Below are 22,247 nucleotides of genomic sequence, written 5' to 3' on the forward strand. Positions count from 1 at the left end.
CTCCATCGAAATTCGACCGCCGCGGCCGGGATCGAGCCCACGTCTTTCGGGTCAGCAGCCGAGCGCCATAACCACTGAGCCACCACGGCGACTGGATCTGGCGGGGAACAGATATAACAGAGTGACGAATACCAGCTAATCAGCAGGAAAAGCTTCGCCAAGAACACAAGGCACAAGGGAGGGATCTGGCACGACTGAGCATGCACCTGGGCGGCTTAGAACAATACCAGAAGGGAAGGCTGCTCACTGGAGACTGAAGGTCACATGTCGATGTACGGTACCTCCTTGAGAGGTGCCACACATACTTACATGTTACCTACCATGCGGTACACACATATCAGGCCACGTAACATGTATGGCCTGGGAGAGGCTGGGCTGCATGGCCAACACAACCACTCACATGAGTCAATGGTCAGAAGGTGAATGCATAGTAGTCTTCAGACGGCAGAGGCGCTTGCCGTGAACAGTTAGTTAGTTCCCTATGAGACCATTTCTGCAAGGAAGACTCTAGGCAGCACAGTGCAACAGGCACTAGTATAAAAGGCGTTTCTTGCAGACGGTTTATATGATAAGGCCATCCACAGGTACTGCCAAGTTGTCACGACATCCCCCAGACGCAACAAGGTTCGCATTTGGTTCGTCCAAAGCGTCGTTATACTGCGTAACGCGAGACGGCAGTGAAGACTGTCCAAAATGAAACGATGTCCGACTGAGAGCCCTGCCTACCACGAGCTACGGGTAGTGGCCCGTTGTCAACCTAGGTAAAAACGTCTCTAGACGAGGGTAGGCGCGCCCAGCCACACCGAATTCAAGACTCCAATCGGGTAGATCGACTTCCCATTCCTAGCTGACAGATCCAATTAGCCAACCGCGACAATTTCAATCTAAAAGAAAAAAGTGGAGCCAGGCGCCGAATGAACGTAACCTTCTTTTTTCTCTGCTTCGCTCTCTCTTTCTCTCTACAAGCCAGTTCGAAAAACTCCCGACAGCTAAACACTATACTTCCTTGTGCACAGGTGTACAAGCTTTCAGCATGAGTCCCATTGGCTGAACGTAAAGTTGGCACGCGTTCATACTGACTACAGCAAAGTCAGGGCAAGAAGGAAACGGACAGGGATAGCGCTACAGTCATGTCCGCTACTTACTTTGTCGTCCTGTCCAATATATGCCCCGCTAGAGCCAGTTACGAACTCCGAAGGAAAGTTTACTAAAAGTGTTGGCGTTATGGGAGACCGCGTGACCAGGGTCCTTGACCCGCTCTCTCTACATTTACAAGCCCGGATGAATAGAGAAATCTACGCAAGACCAAAGCCAAATATAGGTGGCGCAATGTCGCAGGGCGCAGAACGACGACGACAAAGACCAGCGGCGCGGCTCTCGCGCGGCTCGTGCCGGGGATCCCCCATCAGAAGACCAGGGGCCACCGACCTAGCCGGACGCATCCCCAGCAGCTCCCGCCAGCCGTCCCAGAGCCAACGTTCCACAGAGCCGGCCGCCGGACCCCCCCGCCCGCCCGTCCCCCACCACCCCTCCCTCGGGGAAGCAGCCCCGGCCCCGCCAACCGGCAAGATGAGCGCTTCGACGACCGAGGTGAACGTGACCACCACCACCATCACGCGGGCCACGTCCAAGGCCGAGCTGGTGGACGAGAACCCGGACCTGGCCGCGGAATGCGTGCAGCACGTCTGCGCCGACGCCAAGCCCGTCGAGCAGCAGCCCCTGCCGCAGCCCATGCTGTCGAACTACGAGCCCATGCTCCAAAGGGTAAGCGGACGCCGGCCACGTCAACCCCGTTCCAGGGCGCGCGCGCTGAGGCTCGCGCCAGCCAGGCGCGTTCCGTGTCCGCCCTGGAGGTCCTTCCAGCGGCTTCCTGGGCGCTGCTTGCGACCCGCTAGGCGTTATCGATACGCCAGCTTATATTCCCGCCGGAACCCTTTCGATTTTTTTTCTTTAGAAGCACTTTGTAGCGAGGCCTACGGCCTCGATTATCCCGGAACGGCTTCAACGTTACAAAAGCCTGCTGCCTGAAAGACGTCACACCAAGATTTGCTCGCTTCCGCAAAGTGGACGTATTTCCCAAAGGCCTAGCCTCTTAGCCTCGTAGGCCTCGTGCGAGGCCTAGCTCCCAGACCGGGACCTTCTAAGACTCAAGTTCAGCTATGGCCTTCCAGACGCAGCTTCGACGCTGTCCTGCAGTTCTTTTTTTTAATTTCTATTCACGCACCGATTTCATTTTACACAACATGCGCATGCGTATGACCCGCCCCCTCCAAATTTTTTCCAGCTGAAATCTGCGACGTCCCGTAAGGACCAGCTCCTGCCGGGCCCACCGACGGACCGGCTCTTCGACCGCGACGAGTCCGGCACGGTGTCCGTGGACGTGCGCAAGACCCTCGACGAGGAGAACCTGGACAATGACAAAGTGTACCAGCACAAGCTCGAGGGCACCGAGGTGCGCAAGCTGCAGGAGAACCAGGCGCTCAAGGAGGCCTTCCAGGAGGCCAACACCTTCGACAACCTGCTCATGCAGAAGATGCTCGCCAAGGGACAGGTGAGGCGCCGACCCTAACGCCTGGCCGCGCAGTGATGACGTCGCGGTCAACCGTGCCCCTGCCGAGGCCGCAGTCAGGTGCACGCTAGCGGGTGCAATGGGTTGATCACGACGTCATGACGGCAAGTGTTACGCCATTAGTTCCAGGACCCCCTGTAAGGTGTATTTGCCGCGTCGTCCTTGAGTGGTATCAGACTACGGTGCTCGACCGGGGTGGAGCTTGCTGCCGCATCCAACTGATGTCATCCAAGACTTATCTGTAGCATAGGTGCCTAGATGCCAGCTTCCCAGGCATCGAGGCATCCCATCTGTGGTCTTCGTAGACCACGCACCTGCCTCGCCGACAGCGTTCCGGCTTTTCCAGACACGTTCTCTGCCTTCTCGACGCCTATGACAAAATTGAAATTGGTTTTTTGTGGAAAGGAAATGGCGCAGTATCTGTCCCGCATCTCGGCGCACACCTAAACCGCCCCGTAATTTGTTAATAATAACAATTGGTTTTTGGGGAAAGGAAATGGCGCAGTATCTGTCTCGTATATCGTTGGACACCTTAATCGCGCCGTAAGGGAAGGGATAAAGGAGGGAGAGAAAGAAGAAAAGAGAGGTGCCGTAGTAGAGGGCTCCGGAATAATTTCGACCACCTGGGGGATCTTTAACGTGCACTGACATCGCACAGCGCACGGGCGCCTTAGCGTTTCACCTCCATCGAAATGCAGCCGCCGCGGTCGGGGTCCGAACCCCGGAACTCCGGATCAGTAGCCGAGCGCCCTAACCACTGAGCCACCGCGGCGGGTCGGCAATCTGTTCCGAGGAGACATTGTCGGTGGACACATTAATCGCACAGTAAGGGAAGGTGGGAGTGAAAGAGGAGGTGCCGATTTGGAGGGCTCCGGAATAATTTCGCCCACCCGGGAATCTTTAACGTGCACTGACATCGCACAGCACACAGGTGCCTTTTAAGTTGCATCTCCATCGAAATGCGGCCGCCGCAGCCTGGACCAAAACCGGGTACTCCGCTTCACTACCCGAGCGTACGCAACACCGGCATTTCGTTTAGCAACGTGGAGGGCGGAAATGTTAGAAACCGTGTCTTAAAGCGCTTCCCCGAGATAAGTGGCGCGGAGGGAAAGCTGCACAGAGAAGATTGCCTCCAAGCTCTTGGCGTGGCGTTACCGGCATGCGTCAGAAGCACTGCTTAGTGCATCAGACATTGTCAGTCTTCTGTCTGACGGACGCCGCCTCTCCGCCCCACTGCAGGTGACCAAGAAGCGCACTCTCGTGGAGACGGCGTCGGCCAAGCGCGTGACCACGCGTCGCGAGAACGAGGCGGCCAAGCTGGACAGCGTGGGCTGCACGCTCAAGCGCAACGTCGAGGAGGTCGGCAACGCCGAGGAGAACGTCGAGAAGTCCGAGCGCCAGCAGGAGAACATCGAGAAGGTCACCTGCACCATGAGCAAGCAAGCCTCTGGCCAGTGAGTTGAGTACGTGCCACACAGTAGTACCCCGCACGTCACAGCGGTGCTCGGTGAACTCATGATCGGTGTTCCCTTTCACCTCCAGGACCGTCACCAGGCGAGCGCCGGCGTCTGCGGCGAAGGAGTGATCACAAGTGCCAAGTAGTAAGTGTCGACCTTCAGAGCCCATCTGCATCATTCTGGTGCCTCTTCAGGGATTGCATGTCCATACCGGTAGTGACTGGCAGTGCTCGGGAAGAGGTTTAACGCATGCAGAGGCCGGCTGACAGTTGGGATTTTTTCTTAGAGATAAGGGTGGCCGCATGGAGCGAGGTCTTTGCCCGGCAGTGGGCATAGTCAGGCGGATGATCATGAAGGGTGGCCATACAGCTGCGATGATAATTTTTTTTCGCAGGAGGAGTCTGGCTAAATTCAACCCCTGGACCAAAATCGCAGAGACCCCGCCACCACTCCCAGCCAGCCAGCGCGCCCGCAGCGAAAAAATTCGGCCCCCGTCCGTGACACCCCCCAAGCCGTGGCAAGTAGTGGCCACCTTGATGAGATGATGGTCAAGGCAGTCTCCGTGCGACGAGCGAGACCTGGGGTCGCCCGACGAAGCTGGTGGCGGGATGAAAAAAATTGCCACAAAATTCGTCGATAGAGCTAAGTGTCGTGTGGAGCGAATAAAAAGTATCTGGTCTTAAATACACGTAGTCTTTACAATCGCATCTATTTCAACTGTACTGTCTGCGCACGTGGCAGCGATTGTGGCTCGGCTTGAGCCAGTGGGCAGGCCCGTGCACTTTCCTTTTCATTCTTCCTACAGTCGCAGCACTGCCCCGCTCAGCACTAACTGGACTCAGCGTCTTCGCGCCACGCACAGTCAAGCTTGGTCTGAAGAAAACATGTGCGCAGCACCGGGCTCCCTCTTTCGTTCTATTTTGTTTTGTTTTCAGAGGACCAATAAAAGTGTAACAGGCAAAGGAAGAGGTTGCGTCTGTAGTCTACACCACAGTATTGCGCGTTTGTTACCTAGGGAGCGGTGGGGGAGAGAGCTACCAGCGCGAATGCGCGTTGTCTACCCACCTCGGTGGTTCAGCGGTTACATGATCATCATCAGCCTGACTACACCTACTGCAGGGCAAAGGCGCCTCACCCATGTTCTCCAATTAACCCTGTCCTTTGCCAGCTGCGCCCAACCTACGCCTGCAAGCTTCCTAATCTCATCCGCCCACCTAACCGAATTTTCGTGGAGGCGAAATTTGAGAGACCCGTGTACTGTGAGAGAGAAACTTGTGCAGAGGAATTCGAGCCTCCCAGGCCCCTGGGTCCCCGCACAACCCCACCACACTCAAACGTTCATGCCCAAAAGGTCAATGACGCTGGCAGCGCAGCTGGCGGCGATCTTTTGTCTTGCCAGGTTCATGGAGCGTAGTGAGGTCTCCTAGTCCCCCCATGTTTGGAGTGGCACAGGCCCGCCGGGTGGAGGCGAAGCCGGACAGGCCAGAATATGGGTCAGCTTTGCCTTCCGTGCATCGCACAGAGGGCAGCAAGATGCGATGTGTGCACGTTAAAGAACCCCAAGTCGTCGAAATTTCCGGCGCCCTTCACTACGGCGTCCCTCATAGCCTGAGACGCCTTGAGACGTTAAACCCCATAAACCAAACCAAACATCGCACAGCAGAAGGGCGCCTTTGCATTTCGCCTCCATCGAAACGCGGCCACTGCGGCCGGGTTCGAACCCGGGTACTCCGCCTCAGTAGTCGAGCGCGCTAACCACTGAGCCGTGATGATTATGATGATGATTATGGATTTTTATGGCGCAAGGGCGTCTATGGCCAAAAGGCGCCATGGCACAAGGTATTTTTCGATTACTCAAGGTGGGGTCAAAGACCCATTTCCCAAACATATTTCACCCTGAATAAGCCGAGCACCAGGCCAGGGGAAAGCTTGTACCCATTGTATCACCGGTGGGTACCCGGCGGCACTGGGGATCGAACCCCGCACCTCCCGCATGCGAGGCGGATGCTCAACCACTCGGCCACCGCTGCGGTCTAACCACTGAGCCACCGCGATTTTACGCGACAGAGTGTACAGCTCATTCGGCCGAAAAATTAGCTGCGGTTTAACTTCTGCTTAACCTGGTTAGAGAGCGAAAGCTGCGGTGCATGGGACAACCAGACGCGTCTTGGCGTCTGTATCGTTGAGCGCGTTCCGAGCACCGGATAGGCAGCGCACCCATCCTGCCACACTGCCAGTTAATGGTTGATCGCGAGAGGTTGGTCACCCAATGAACGCTGCGGCCTATTGCTGCAGTGCCGCGTGTCTGCCGTAACGTTTCCGGCGCTAATGCATGCAGCTGCCCACATCTCTCTCACCACCGCCACGTACCTCAAAGCGCGATTGAGGCGTCCACTGACCAAGCGGGCCAGTTACGCGTTCTTCCTTTCCTCAAAATCATCGGAGTCTATAACGTTGTCAACTCCGATGAACGGAATGAACGCCGACGGCCTGTAGAGAGAAATAATAATAATAATAATAATAATAATAATAATAATAATAATAATAATAATAATAATAATAATAATAATATTATTAATAATAATAATAATAATAATAATTGGTTTTGGGGGAAAGGAAATGGCGCAGTATCTGTCTCACATATCGGCGGACACCTGAACCGCGCCGTAAGGGAAGGGATAAGGGAGGGAGTGAAAGAAGGAAGAAAGGTGCCGTAGTGGAGGGCTCCGGAATAATTTCGACAACCTGGGGATCTTTAACGTGCACTGAAAGGCGAGCGCTCGGTTTCGGCTGCGGCGGCTGAGTGACGTCATAGATGTCACGTGGTTTCTCCTGTGTTCAATGTCAAACGCGCGCGCGCGCGGCGAAGAAGCTACGGAGGAGGTATTGTAAAGCTTTCGCTTCAAAAGCCGTCGGCAGCGGGTGTCGGAAAAATTCGGGGGCTGCGTAAAAAAAATCGTACACTGATAATATCTAGGTCTAGTGATTGATGATTGATTGGTGCGTGATAGGCGACGACGAGTTAATGAAATCATTGTAATTGATTAATTACAGAAATGAAAAAAAGTAAAAATTGGAAAAGGGGTTCAAAGGTGTCAAAATGTTCAGAATGAAAAGCCAATGCCTCATGATGCTAATTAAGAAACTTTAGAGTGTGTATATAATGAACTATAAGAAACAACTGAAAAAGAAAAGAAAAATACGTTTAAAGCCGTCAACCTCCTCAGAATGGAAAGCGTAACCCACTACGCTATCACATATAACCTTAAGGCGGAGCTTAAGTGTCCTCTCCAATTTTTAATGCGAGGGCATACTTGGACCCGCCGTGGTGGCTCAGCGGTTAGGGCGCTCGGCTACTGATCAGGAGTACCCGGGTTCGAACCCGACCGCGGCGGCCGCGTTTCGATGGAGGCGAGACGTAAAACAGGCACCCGTGTGCTGTGCGATGTCAGTGCACGTTAAAGATCCCCAGGTGGTCGTCGAAATTATTCCGGAGCGCTCCACTATACAGCACTTCTTTCTTCCTTCCTCCTTTATACCTTCCCTTACGGCGCGGTTCAGGTGTCCGCCGATATATGATACAGATACTGCGCCATTTCCTTTCCACACAAAAACCAATTATTATTTCTTCCTTTCTTCTTTCGCTCCCACCTTCCTCCCTTCCCCTACGGCGCGGTTCGGGTGTCTACCGAGATATGTGAGACAGTTACTGCGCCCACTTCCTTTCCTAAAAACCAATTTTCATTTTCATTTCCGCTGTTTTTGAGAAAAGCCACATAACTGCCTCAGTTTGTAGGTGGACGCCACCGCCTACTCACAGCGCGACTCATGTGTCGTCCACTGACCCAGTGAATCAGTGCTCTCGCTTTTACACATCGTAAGAATTGCTTAGGTGCCCCCATATTTTTTTTTTAACGTGATAGCGTTAAGGCTCCCGTAGTTGCTTCTAAGTGGCCGAAAATTTTAAGGCGATAGCCTTTAATGGCTCATACTCGCGTCCGTCCGTTACATTTTAGGTAACGTGACCTTGTGATGTCACGTGATCTCTCTGCCACGCTCGCGCCAGCAGCTCTCCTCCTCTGTAGTGAAATGAATTCAAGCGCGGCAAATTCAAATCAGTGCAATGAGTCGCAAACGGCTTTCGCCTTCCCGCAGTGAAGAAATATCTAAGTGCCTCCAATGAATTTTCTGCGAACCCCGTCTGGTTGTCGTCTACCCGGGTAGACGATAGGAAAGACAAGTGTGAGACCCGGGGAGCGAGGGCGACCCTCGATCGCGTAATTTGGGAATGCCCCGGATGCCCGGGCGCTGAGGGCAATATTGAAAGATTGACCGCAACGGTGGCACAGTGGTCTGAGCATCCGCCTCGCATGCGGGAGGTGTGGGGTTCGATCCCCAGTGCCGCCGGGTACCCACCGGTGATACAATGGGTGCAAGCTTTCCAGTGGCCCGATGCTCGGCTTATTTAGGGTGAAATGCTTGGGAAATGGGCCTTTGACCCAACCTTGAGCAAACGAAAACACCTTGTGCCGTGACGCTCTTTGGCCGCAGATGCCCTTGCGCCACAAAAATTCACTATATCATCATCATCATCATCGCAATACTGAAAGCAGAGAAGTCTGGGAAGCCCTGCTACGGGTCCCCGCCGACCAACAACGAGCTGTCCGCCCGGAGGCTGAAGCCGCGAAGAACCAATCGGAGGTCCCGGGCCCCGTCCCATGTATAGGGCTGCGTAACGACCGGACGGGATTTTTCCCTCTAGTCGTGTCCTGCCCGCATTTCGAATGATATCGGAACAGATCCAGTATATACCGGATGCACAGAATATCTTCCAATTATCTGGTACAGGTGGCTCGAAAGGGCGTAAGATATTATAGATTGTTTGTCTTTACGGTGTCTTCTGTCCCGGATTGGGGGGCTTGTAACTAATAACATACAAGCTTTGCTCTTCTATACAAAGCGAGCAAGAGTACTTGTCCCCACCAGTCCTCTTGTCACTTGCCTTCCCCAAAGTGGTGCACCAGATGTCCTAAATGTCCACTCCGTTAACCCGTACCCGCCGCGGTGGCTCAGTGGTTAGGGCGCTCGACTACTGATCCGGAGCTCCCGGGTTCGAACCCGACCGCGGCGGCCGCGTTTTTATGGAGGAAAAACGCTAAGGCGCCCGAGTGCTGTGCGATGTCAGTGCACGTTAAAAATCCCCAGGTGGTCGAAATTATTCCGGAGCCCTCCACTACGGCACCCCTTTCTTCCTTTCTTCTTTCATTCCCTCCTTTATCCCTTCCCTTACGGCGCGGTTCAGGTGTCCAACGATATATGAGACAGATACTGCGCCATTTCCTTTCCCCAAAAAACCAATTATTATTATTATTATTATTAACCCGTAACCACGCAGCCTACAGTACACGTGCCCGGAGCGCACATATATGTCACAAACTGATGACGTAAGACTTTTCTGCCGGCGCCGCTTCATTGGCTGGCACGTCGCCGACTCCGTACGAACTGCAACCTCTCACAGGCACGTCAAAAAAAGAAAGAATAATAAACGACAGTGCTTCGAAGCTGCCGCAGTGACGCACAACAACGGCGCTCATGGATGGGACACTCGCCGGTGGCAAAACAGCGACGGATGCGGGCGCTGTCGGGAATGCACACAGCCCGGGAGCGCATTTGTGCCCCGGGGCACACGCTTCACTGGGCACACGACACGCGAGCACACGGGAAGCGCCCCCAGTACACCTGTGCACACTGCAGGCGTCTGACGCACATATAGACGCCCGACGTGGGCAACTGAATGGCAGAGGCCGCACGACCGAATGCACTACACGAATATCTTGCCACAAGCAGCTGCTGGTCGACAGACGCCGTATAGTTGAGAACACTGGGCTGTACGGGGGGAATACAGGTGCCTGGCAGAAAAAAAAATAATAATAATAATTTGTTTTGGGGGGAAAGGAAATGGCGCAGTATCTGTCTCATATATCGGCGGACACCTGAACCGCGCCGTAAGCGAAGGGATAAAGGAGGGAGTGAAAGAAAAAAGGAAGAAAGAGGTGCCGTAGTGGAGGGCTCCGGAATAGTTTCGACCACCTGGGGATCTTTAACGTGCACTGACATCGCACAGCACACGGGCGCCTTAGCGTTTTGCCTCCATAAAAACGTAGCCGCCGCGGTCGGGTTCGAACCCGGGAACTCCGGATCAGTGGCCGAGCGCCCTAACCACTGAGCCACCCCGGCGGGTACAGGTCAGGTGGCTGGCAGAAAAAAATGAAAATTTGTTTTTGAGGAAAGGAAATTATACGCAGTATCTGTCTCACATATCTTGGTGGACACCCGAACCGCGCCGTAAGGGAAGAGATAAAGGAGGGAGTGAAAGATGAAAGGAAGACAGAGGTGCCGTAGTGGAGGGCTCCGGAATAATTTCGACCACCTGGGGACCTTTAACGAGCACTGACATCGCACAGCACACGGGTGCGCCTTTTGCGTATCGCCTCCATCGAAACGCGACCGCCGCGGTCGGGTTCGAACCCGCGTACTCCGGATCAGCAGCCGAGCGCCCTGACCACTGAGCCACTGTGGCGGAAAAACCGCGTTCCGCACGCGGTTGCCACAGCCCCCGAGCACTTGCCGATATGGACAGCCGTGTGTCTGAAAAACAGGCCAATCGCGGCATATTCAACGGCTGTCGTTGATAGCGGGCACATCGCATCCGCCTTTCGAGAAACAAAACTGTGCGTGGTGTGAGCATACCAATTCTGGCAGTTGGATTAGCCCAGTGCTGCATACACGGCGTGATTTTATTAAGGAATACGTGCCGGGATAGATGAGCCGCCTCAACAATCAGCCGGACGCATATTTCAAACACGAATACGCCTGTATGGGAGTAAGAAAGGGAGTAAGCTGCCCTCTAGAGCACACCCTTTTGTAAAAGAGTGCGCCCGAGGAGGACAACTTACTCCCTTTTCACACCTTCCTGCTTAGAGTGTGTGTATATATACGTAAAGCCGCGAGCAATATGAGAAAGAACAAAGTTTGAGCATCAATTAATTAATTACTTCACAATAATGTGTAACAAGCACCGTTTTCTCTGTTTCCTAACTAGCTTTCCTTTCGGCGTATGTAGTTTCCAAAAGTGATTCCCAGATTGCGTGGAAAAATAGCCAGAAAATACGCAATCATGTGCGAACAAAACCTTGTTCTCACAACTGTCCGTACCAAATTTGAACCATTACAAGCTGAACAGGGCCCTTTAGTCTTCTGCCTCACACTGAATTCACGAAAGGGGGGGGGGGATGCCTAAGTCACCCTTCATGAACTTATTACGAGAGAGAGAGAGAGAGAGAGAGAGCTAGAGATGGAGGGAGAAGTGTTGACAAGAGAACAAAACGTGATCAAGTTAATGATATCGAATGACGGAAACCATACATTAGCTTGGGCGGGACACAGGATGTGACGCCAGCAGGTGCAAGGCGGTTCACAGAGTGACGTCATGACAACTGGCATGCGCCATTGGCTGTAGGGCTTCCTTTGCGAGGTATCTGCAGCTTCGTTCACGGGTTACGTCCGAGTTATGGCAGACGAAACCTGCGGGAATGGAGCGACCGCGTCTGGTCCAGGTCACAACTATTGGAGAACAGCCACTCTCTTCGGGTGCTAGCTATACCGTGCCTCAGGCGCTCTGTTAACGCTTTCATAGGCGGGCAGTCGGGATTCGAACGAAGGACCACACAGGCCCAGAAGGAGCAGAGGGGCCACGTTTCGGACAAACCCAATAAACTCGTCCATATACGAAACTAGTGCGCATGAACTCATATGCACTTGGTTCACGATTTAGGTGTGTTAAGTCAGAAAAAAAAAATTAGCTGTGGTTTAAACTCTGGTTAACCCTGGTGAGAAGCGAAGGCTTCCTTTGCATGGCTACATTCACAAACGCCACACACACTGCCGAATGGGTTGTCTATGAAGCGTCGATGAAATTCCTAAAGCCCGATGGGGCATCGCTAGACAGATTGTGATGACGTCACTAGGTCACATGACCTGGCACGTGACTCCTGTCACGTGACTGCACTGACGCAGCCCTCTTGAAAACCTAGCGTAGTGGAGCTTTCGCTTCAAAAACATCAGAAGTGCACCTCATACTTCTGCCGTGAATAGTCGAGGAGGAGACGCAGGTGCAGCGACAGAAGATAAAAGAAAAATGAAGACAGATTGTTTTACGAAGAGTTGAGAGAAGCAAAAAAAAATGGCCACGAAGGCAAACCTCGTGCGTCGCGTCGCTCAAGCGAGCCCGCGGTCGCTCATATCGCGCGAAGAAAAACGCACGGCAAGCATCGACCGCGAAAAAAATCGCGCACACGAAAAAGGAGAGAGAGACCAAGTAAAAAGACGAAGCAGACGACGTCACGCTTCTCGTAAAAAATGCGCGCTGTGATGATGAAGCCCGCAAATTACACACATATACATAAATAAGGAGGGGTGGGGGGGGGGGGGGGGGGGGGAGTTGCAAGGCGACGACAAAACGCGTGGCGCGACGGCGTTAAGAGCGATACATATCCCAGCAACGACGGTGCGTGGGCCATAAAGACGATAGCGAGTGAAGGCAGGCGACCGCTGTGTACACGTCACACCTGTATACAGTGAGTCGCTCCTGGGCTCGTTGTTCCCTCGATGAACTGTTCACCCCGGCGCCACGATGTCGAGGCTGGCTGGAGTAGCCCAGACCCGAACTACGCTGTATACGGAATGGAGTAAAAATAGAGTATGCTGTCTTCTAGCCCCCTATACAAAAGACTTCATATGTGAACCTTTTAAAAAGGGTGTGCGCTATAGGAAGGCTTATTCCCTTTTTACTCCCATATAGGCAAATTTGTGTTTAGAGTGTGCGCACCTATATTTAAAAACGTTGCCAACGCCGTGTATACAGTCCCTGCGAGAGTATTTTAATGAGTGAGTATTAAAACAGCCATGCTTACGAAAACCGGGAGTGGGGAGGAGGAGGAAAAAAGTCAGGAGGAGGAGGAGGAGGTTCCGTGACGTCACGAAGGAGCAAGCGCAGAGGTGCACTACAACTGAGGGGGGCTGGAGGAGTTAAAAGAAGCGCCACAGAATTCCCACTGAAAAAGGATTGGATTTGGAATTGGAAGAATTGCAACAGGAATTAAAAATGGAATCTGAAACAGAATTGAAGCAATTGGAATTTCAGTCAAAGAATCGGAAAGGTTAATTTACATAAAAAAATATTTCAACGGGAAACAAATTGTCACTGCTGTGAATGAATTCAGTTTGTCAACACGAACTGCACGCTCACGAAATCGGAGTCCACGCATTACCCTCAACGTCAATCGCATTGATCACCCATAATAATGATAATAATTGGTTTTGGGGGAAAAGCAATATGGCGCAGTATCTGTCTAATATATCTTAGGACATCTGAGCCGTGCCGTAAGGGAAGGGATAAAGGCGGGAGTGAAAGAAGAAAGGGAGAAAAAGGTGCCCGTAGCGGAGGGCTCCGGAATAATTTCGACGACCACCTGGGGATCTTTAAAGGGACACTGAGGAGAACCCTATCAAAATTTTTTGTTAGCAATATCTGATAGTTCGGCATTTCATGGCTTTGTTGACGCTTGTCCGGGAGCGAAAGATGCATTTATTTCAAAGAAATTTGGATTCGAAGTTGAAAAATTTTTTCCCGCCGCTCCGATTCAAACTCGAGAACTCTTATGACGACACGGAGAACTCTTATGACGACACACAACGGAGTGACGTGAAACGTGACGTAAACGGAGACTACGTGGTTTCTGGTTGGTAGCGGTGCGGTGCACAACCTTCCTTTGCAAGCCTCAGAGATTCGCGACATCCATGAAGTAAGGAAAATTCCTCCATGGTGGCGCCTCTTGTCCTAGGAAGTCATCAAGCTTGTACTTGTGAGATTGGCCTGTGGCGGCGTACCTGTATTATGGTTCTTGCTATTTTCTACATTACAAGAGATTTGTTTTCAGGAAGAGTGGCGTTTTTGTGATCAGGAGCTGGTATTCTATGGATACAAGCCAATTTCAATTTCTCCTCAGTGTCCCTTTAACGTGCACTGACATCGCCCAGCACACGGGCGCCTTAGCGTTTTTCCTCCATAAAAACGCAGCCGCCGCGGTCGGGTTCGAACCCGGGAACTCCGGATCAGTAGTCGAGCGCCCTAACCACTGAGCCACCGCGGTGGGTCACATTGATCACCCGCGATTTTTTTTTTTTTACAGCATATATACACAAGTCACGGCTTGGAATCCGTTTTAAAACCACGCGCATTTTACTGTCGTCGACTGGCTTGCATACTACTCGTGCGGCATGGGCGTCTCAAATGTCGTCGAATCGAATGTCACCCGACCCAAATGCCGGACCCGTGCTGCAAGCTACACGGGGTATTTCAACGGCGCTCGGTTCAAATGTCACTCGAGACGACGGAACATCGCGGACACATTCGAGAGTTTCAAAATGCCTTCGAAACACGCGACTACGTGCACCCTGGTGCATTTGGAAAACAGAATTTACGAGCAATGATGCGTTCTGACTCGGAGAGACTATATATCACACATTACGAGGACTACTTTCAGGGTGAAAGAACTACCTCAAGGGGCCAAACCCGATTAAGAATCTTGTGTGAAGGCTCGGGGTAACTCGGGTAAGCTCGATAGGGTTAGTTCGGAGGGGCACCGCGGAAGGTGCAGCCGATGGGAGGAAGTTCGGGTAAGTAAGTTCGGAGGAGCGTCGCGCCAGCTGCAGCCGATGGGAGGAAGTTCGGGTAAGTTCGGAGGAGCATCGCGCCAGCTGCAGTCGATGGGAGGAAGTTCGGGTAAGTTCGGAGGAGCGTCGCGCCAGCTGCAGCCGATGGGAGGAAGTTCGGGTAAGTTCGGAGGAGCATCGCGCCAGCTGCAGTCGATGGGAGGAAGTTCGGGTAAGTTCGGAGGAGCGTCGCGCCAGCTGCAGCCGATGGGAGGAAGTTCGGGTAAGTTTCGTAGCAGCGTCGCGCAAGCTGCAGCCGATGGGAGGAAGTTCGGGTAAGTTCGGAGGAGCGTCGCGCCAGCTGTAGCCAATGGGAGGAGGGCTTCGCGCCAGCTGTAGCCAATGGGAGGAGGGCTTCGCGCCAGCTGCCACCGAGTGGAGAGAAGGGTGTGGTGAATAAGAGCGATAAACACGGTCACGTGCACAAGCGAGATGCCGGAAGGAAGAGGCGATGAATGAAAACACGCTTTCGCACGCCTACTAGGTTTAACTGTATACGTTAAAACTACTTTTTTTTTTCTTATGTACTGCAAAAATGTACACGGCTGCACAACATGACGGCTCCGGTAGCGACCTTCTTCCTCGTCGACTGAAATGCCTCGGCCCCAGCGTGCAGTTCCGGAGTCCAAACGCATATATAGCAGCCATTCTCAAATTAAACCGCGAGGCGGCGAATATTCCGCCGACATTTATGATCGCGGAATAGTGGATACAGCAGGCACACAAGACGGGCGAACGGACAACGACTCGATAACCCGCACATGTACGTTTCTACCCTCCCGCGTGTTCAAGGAAGAAAAAAATGTGTATTGCAGCTCTTCCTCACAAACATTTCTTTAGACAGCCTATAGACTCTGTATAGACAAACCCTAGAGAACAGTCTATAGGCAATACAAATCCTATAGACGGTCTAAAGACAATCTACAGATTTATGGCCATACGCTTTTCGTACACTTTTGTCTATAGACAGTCGATAGACTCCGAATAGACAAAAGGTATCTATAAGAAGTCTATAGACTGTCTATAGACCATGCTATAAGGGCTGCCTCGAGGCCCAATTGCATGCCATTGCTGCTAAAGTTACATATCATGCGCGTGGCTTCATAACTTGACACATTTAGGGCGACTAGATTACGTGACTACGCCGAAATAATTTTTTTTTCGAAAAATTGCTCACAGAGAGAGAGCGAGTTGGGACAAAATTCTGGACCGCGTGTTCTATAAACAAAGCCGACAACTCTAGCTTTGTTATTAGCGGCCGGCTGGAGACGACACTTGAGGGGGTGGAAGAACGGGATTCTGGCTATCACCTCCACAGGTGTGGTCCTCAGCAGGCAGCTGATAACAAAGATCTCGTCTTTTAGGCGGTTCACGCGGTCTGGAGACTTTTGTCCCTGACTGTGCATAATTAAAAACACACACATTTTTTTTTCTCTCCAGAGGGTGGTGCGATGGCACCAATGCGGAAGAGATCCACACATTCGCCAACATTAGGTTTGTAATGACATCCAACGCGTTCGTTGTTTACCGAATCAGATATACGTTATCGCAATGAGTGTCCAAAATAAGTCTTGCCACGTCTATTCGAAGCACACCGAAAGTGAAAAACAAAGAAAACGTTTCTTGATGACACAAAGTGACAAGCAGACGAAAAAAAATGGCGGGCGATTCAGCGCGGTTATCACTCCGGCATTTACTTTTGTTCCAGTTCGATTGCTCGATTTTCAAGGCCAAGCAGGGGCACGTATAACCTTCGCCTCACGGGCACGACGCGACAGCGTTAATGGGCCAATGCCCATATATGGGCATTCTCGACTTTGCACTCATAGATGTCGATTCATAGATGCATGTAAATGTAGACATTCACCGATCCCCGGCAGTCCTCCTATACGTCTCCCGACGCAGTGGTGCAGCGGTCAAGCGACGCGCCACTGACCTGCGATGGCAGGTGCTGCATGCCACCGGCAAAGCTTGTGAACAACATCGAGGTCACCGAGAGAAAATTCGGACAGACAAACATCGGCGAAATCTGAGAGCGTGGTTCTAGTGCTATATAGCGCGCCAAAAGTGACGAAACGACGGCGCCGGCTGCAAACAGGACCTGCATGGAAGCGTTGCTGAGAGGGGAGAAATGAACCCCACCGGCCCGGAACTGCGCGCGTGATAAGTGTTGCAATTTCATGCCGACCACAACGGCAACGCGGAGGCAGACAGATCCCCGCGAGCTCTTGTGCCTCGATGAGTAGACGATGCTATATGCTATACGCTAAACCCCAGCTCCTCTTTTACGTTATCGTTCTTACAGATGTTGCCCCGCCGCGGTGGCTCAGTGGTTAGGGCGCTCGACTACTGATCCGGAGTTCCCGGGTTCGAACCCGACCGCGGCGGCTGCGTTTTTATGGAGGAAAAACGCTAAGGCGCCCGTGTGCTGTGCGATGTCAGTGCACGTTAAAGATCCCCAGATGGTCGAAATTATTCCTGAGCCCTTCACTACGGACCTATTCGTTCCTATCTTCTTTCACTCCCTCCTTTATCCCTTCCCTTACGGCGCGGTTCAGGTGTCCAACGATATACGAGACAGATACTGCGCCATTTCCTTCCCCCCAAACACCAATTATTATTATTATTATTATTATTATTATTATTATTATTATTATTATTATTATTGTTATTATTCTTACAGATGTTGCCCCACGGTTTCCTGTGTTCGCTGTGCCAGCTACCGGAGTGAGACAGATAGCCCTTCGAGGTTCCGCGCCAAAACGGGCATGCCGAGACAGACACAACGGGAACGGGGACGAGACTTATTGCGAAGCAGAAACGAAACGTGGTTTCTTTTTCTAGAAGATGTCTCGGATGTAACACCGGGTCTATCGCAGTGTCGACGTGTGAAGAACGCGAACTAAAAGCCGGCGAAGCGATTGTGGAGAATCGTAAAAAGACGGACTCCGGCGAAAGAAAAAAAAAAGAAAAATCGCGCTTTTTTTTTCTGTTCGTCCTTCTTTTGTGTACGTCTCCGTGTTTCGGTAATCAGCCCGGCGCGGTTTTCTTCCCAATGAACGACCAACTATAGCCCCCTCATTGCTCTGTTAGTATAGTTATTCTTAGAGCGGCAGAGGGAGAACCTTTTAACACGAAAACGCCTATATGGGAGTAAGAAAGGGAGTAAGCTGTCCTCTAGCGCACTCCCTTTTATAAAAGAGAGGGTGCTATAAGGCAAATTACTTCCTTTTTACACCAATAGAGGCGTTTTCGTGTTTAGAGTATATGTATGTACAGCGCGTGCGCTATAGAGGACTCCTTTTTTTACTCCCATACAGAGATACTCTTGTTTAGAGTGTACAAAAGGGTGTGCGCTAGAGAACCGTTTACTCCGTTTTTACACCAATATAGGGGCACTCTTGTTTGGAGCGTTTCACTTCAAAACTGCGACCACGCGGAGTCCCTTTCGGTGCAGATCATACGCACTGGTGGGAAAAATTTTTATAGGCCTATGCAGTTTTCTCTGCTACAAACGAGTCTTCTGCTGCCTGACGAACGTCGACATAGCCGGAAGAACAGCCACGACATAGATTTTTTATTTTTTTTACCAAGGACGAAAATCGTACGGAGTTGCCCTCTACGCTTCGTTAAAGCTCAAAGCAATGACTCTCGCTCACCGAAGGCACCCATCGGATCGAGGGAAAGAGTCCTCCCCCTTCCCATCTGAGATTCTATACATAACTCCACGGCGCTGATTGCGCAATTAGGCAATCCGCGCCGGCAGAAGGACACGCACCGAAACGGCGAAACACCTCAAGACAGACACGCATTCCGCCCGTAATCGTTCAGCGTAGTGCAAGCACGATCGACAGCCAACAAGGTGCGCGCGCAGGCACGGGCCAATATTCCTGCATTTGTTTTGTCAACCAACGCTTTCCCCCTCACCGCAGGATCTGTGCCCGAGAACGAATACACGTATGCGCTCCCGGAGAGCCAGTTAATTACGGAGAGATCGATGCATTTTTACGCTTCAGCCAATTAGTCGCACGGGACACCCGCGCGCGCACGGCAATTATGTCCCCGCGCCGAACGGATTCCCGCCCCAATCGAACAGGACGTGATATCGGCCTGTGCGAAGATTAAATTGGCGCATGCACAGCTAAAGGGGCCACGCCGCTGTATCGCTCCGCGAAAGGGAAAAAGCAGACAACGATTGGCCGCGATAATTAACGAGGCTTCTGTATGCCGCCCGGCGAGTGCAATCAGCGGGATAGCCCATGCACTGCGCTGTTATCGAGAACTGTCGATTTCCGCTCGGAGCACGGTATATAAATACACGCAGACATATCGCACATCAATCCCGCGCAACGCCCTTTGTTCCCATTGTTCAAGCCTGTCGATTTCATTTTATTTTGTGTGTGTGTGTGTGTGTGTGTGTGTGTGTGTGTGTGTGTGTGTGTGTGTGTGTGTGTGTGTGTGTGTGTGTGTGTGTGTGTGTGTGTGTGTGTGTGTGTGTGTGTGTGTGTGTGTGTGTGTGTGTGTGTGTGTGTGTGTGTGTGTGTGTGTGTGTGTGTGTGTGTGTGTGTGTGTGTGTGTGTGTGTGTGTGTGTGTGTGTGTGTGTGTGTGTGTGTGTGTGTGTGTGTGTGTGTGTGTGTGTGTGTGTGTGTGTGTGTGTGTGTGTGTGTGTGTGTGTGTGTGTGTGTGTGTGTGTGTGTGTGTGTGTGTGTTGTAGCGATATCTACATTACGGTAGCATTTCGAGCCTTCGGCGTGGCGGCGCAGCCACCCTGTGGCTGCGCCGCCACGCTGTCAGGTGGTGCGGAACAGCTGAACGCGGCGCGGCGCCGTGGCTGATCACGTGGTTGGCCACGTGACCAAGTTCCACTCGGCCAGCTGTAGCTATCGCGTCACTCCAGGTTTAACCAGAGCTAAACCACCACCATTTTTTTTGCAAACCACGTCCCCGCGCGCTGAGTCAGCTGTTGGTCAGCTCCGGCCGATCTTTCAGCCTTTTTCACACGTGCGTTCTGCGCATGCGCGCTTGTCCTCTTCCAACTCCATTGTGGAGAGAGGGTGTATGAAGATGAAGAGCGCGAAACGGAGTTGCGTGCATATGGAGATGTCAGGAAGGAGACGCGAAGAACGAACATAATGCTTTCGCACGTCTATTCGGTTAAACAAAACCCTATACGACTTTTTTTCTTCTTTTAACCGGCCACTACACCAGCACCACGCGTCCTCTGACACCCGGGGAATGAGAAGGTATGCACGGCGACGAACTGCGCACACCATGCGCCCGCTGTGGCAAGCCAGTTTGAACCAACGAGGAAGCAAACACTATATCGCCCCCCCCCCTTTCCCCCCCAGCCTCATAAAGGCTCCAGGAACAGGATCACTAGGATTAAGAGCACCGCGACAGATTGGGCGGATCGATTTGGGCGTAAAAGTGGAACGAACAACCAGCGCACGCGAGACCGGAGGCATATACAGGGTGTCTCACCTAAGGCTTTACGCAATTTTCGGATATGGGCTCTCTGAGTTTGAAGAGCGCTTGTTTCGGCATAGCACTGTCAGCGGTGCAGTGCACAGCTAAGACGAGCTAGCTAGCAGGCTGGCTAACTGATACCGAATAGTTAACTTCTCAACTATTACTGTAGGGCTCTTTAATTACTGAGAGGCGTGCAGCCCACCGTAATATCTATACCAGTGTTTAGAATTTCGAAAATGCGCTTACCCTCGGCGCTGCGGCCAGACAAATTTTGGTTATTTCGACGAGTTACGTGCACTGGAGGGGTTGCTTTGCCTGCAAGCTTTGGGAGAGAGCATGTATTCTGGGGCGATGTAGCAAGGACTTCGTGGGCCGCAGCGCCGAAGGTAACCACGTGTTGGAAATTCTATAAAAACTGATATGGATGTTACTTACGGAGGGCTACACGCCTCTCAATAATTAAAGAGCCTAACAGTAATAGTTACAAGTTAACTATTCGGTATCAGTTAACCAACCCGTTAGTTAGCATGTCTTAGCCGTATTCCGATGTACTACGCTGCTGACAACGCTATGCCGAGAAAAGCGTTATTCTAACTCAAAAAGCTATATTTTTAAAAATTGTGTAAAGTCTTAGGTGGAACAACCTGTGTACACAGCCACAGAGAACATTTTGTTCACAGAAAAAAACAACAACAAACGAAGAACCGAAGGTCTAACTCGTCGCTGAAAGCACACAGGTGCCAAACATGAAAGCAGAGTTTATCGAATCCCGAAAATTTGAGTTTTGATGGGAGCCGAAAATTGGTGGAATTATACGGAGGAGATAGATATAGACCGAGAGAAACAACTTTATTGAGCCGAGCTAATAGAAGTGGTTCCATCTTCGCGGGACCCATACGCTTCCCTAGCCGCCTGGCCCCTGGAGATCAGGACGAGTTGGTCTTCCAGGTAGGGCGGGGCTGGTTAGCAAGATCTCCCATCACTCGGTATGAGAGGGTGAGGGATGGGGTGGGGTAGTGGGGCAGGTAAGAGGTGGGGGGATTGCCTTGACGAAATCTCCTACTCCAATGACGTGTTGGAGCGTGCCTACTGACTGAGTCTTGCAGAAATTACACTCCTTCTCGTAACTTTCCGGAGGAGTTCCGACTTTTAATGCATGCCGCGATGACGGGAACGAAGCATATATGAGTTCGGATAAGGAGTTCGTTTTAAACAACGAGACTCCGCTGTGCATATACCTTCTCCCTGTGGGCCAACCGCGGCGTACATTCTGGAAACCGGAAGCTAGCACGATTGCCTGCGCCGCCATGTTTACGCTGTATCGCCGAGCCGCTGAGTCAAACCTGCTGAGCCGCCATCGCAGCAGCTGCTGCTGCAGGCTCACTGAGAGACCTATCGGTTCTACCCACTTTGCACAGCCATTAAACATAGATGGACCAGCGCTAGTTCGGAGCTCAAATACGCGGTTGCGAAGCGCTCACAGAAGGAAAGCATTTAAACGGGGCGCACAAAAAAAAAAACAGATTAAAACATTAACGCAATTTACTCGCCGCCGTCAAGCTAGTCTGGACTACTACCTAGATAAAAAAAAAGAAGAGAACAAGCTTTTCGAACGCACTATACACTACACACTGAAAGTTGTCCAGTGCGCACTAAACACAACATCAGCGCCTATACATCCCCGTCGCTTATTTCCTTTAATTACACATTACAAGACACAGCCGTCAGCCGGGTATGTCAAGCCACGTGCACGAAACGCCTCCCGAAATCCCGAGAAACTGTCTTCGGTAAAACTTTGCAATATATGCGATGAACAGACGAGACCACGAATTGGCCCTTCATTCTTCCCACGTTTAAGGGAGGACAAAGGATAGAGATGTTCGCTTGACAGCCCGGCTTATTGGAACGGGCGAATGGACTTCGAAAGACGGACTTCAATCGATCAATCAATCAATCAATTTACTTCGCAACAAGAAAA

At 51.8% G+C, this 22,247-nt stretch overlaps 2 protein-coding genes across 8 annotated transcripts in view; one reads left to right on the plus strand and one right to left on the minus strand.

Annotated features, from left to right (window-relative positions):
* Positions 1–22,247, minus strand: part of LOC144132821 (echinoderm microtubule-associated protein-like 2) — a 176,879-nt gene that overhangs the window by 151,063 nt on the left and 3,569 nt on the right. The window lies entirely within an intron of this gene.
* LOC144135151 (uncharacterized) lies at positions 1,315–4,714 on the plus strand. 2 transcript variants are annotated; one of them, XM_077667891.1, is made up of 4 exons: positions 1,315–1,764; positions 2,285–2,551; positions 3,809–4,023; positions 4,112–4,714. In XM_077667891.1, the coding sequence occupies exons 1-4, from the start codon at positions 1,330–1,332 to the stop codon at positions 4,152–4,154; spliced, it is 960 nt and encodes a 319-aa protein (XP_077524017.1). In that variant the 5' UTR covers positions 1,315–1,329; the 3' UTR covers positions 4,155–4,714. The 2 variants fall into 2 exon arrangements, with proteins under 2 accessions (XP_077524017.1, XP_077524018.1); XM_077667892.1 differs by having other exon boundaries at positions 3,809–4,032; positions 4,112–4,171.

Source organism: Amblyomma americanum, chromosome 5 (assembly GCF_052857255.1).
Source record: "Amblyomma americanum isolate KBUSLIRL-KWMA chromosome 5, ASM5285725v1, whole genome shotgun sequence".
In the NCBI taxonomy this organism is placed as follows: domain Eukaryota; kingdom Metazoa; phylum Arthropoda; class Arachnida; order Ixodida; family Ixodidae; genus Amblyomma; species Amblyomma americanum.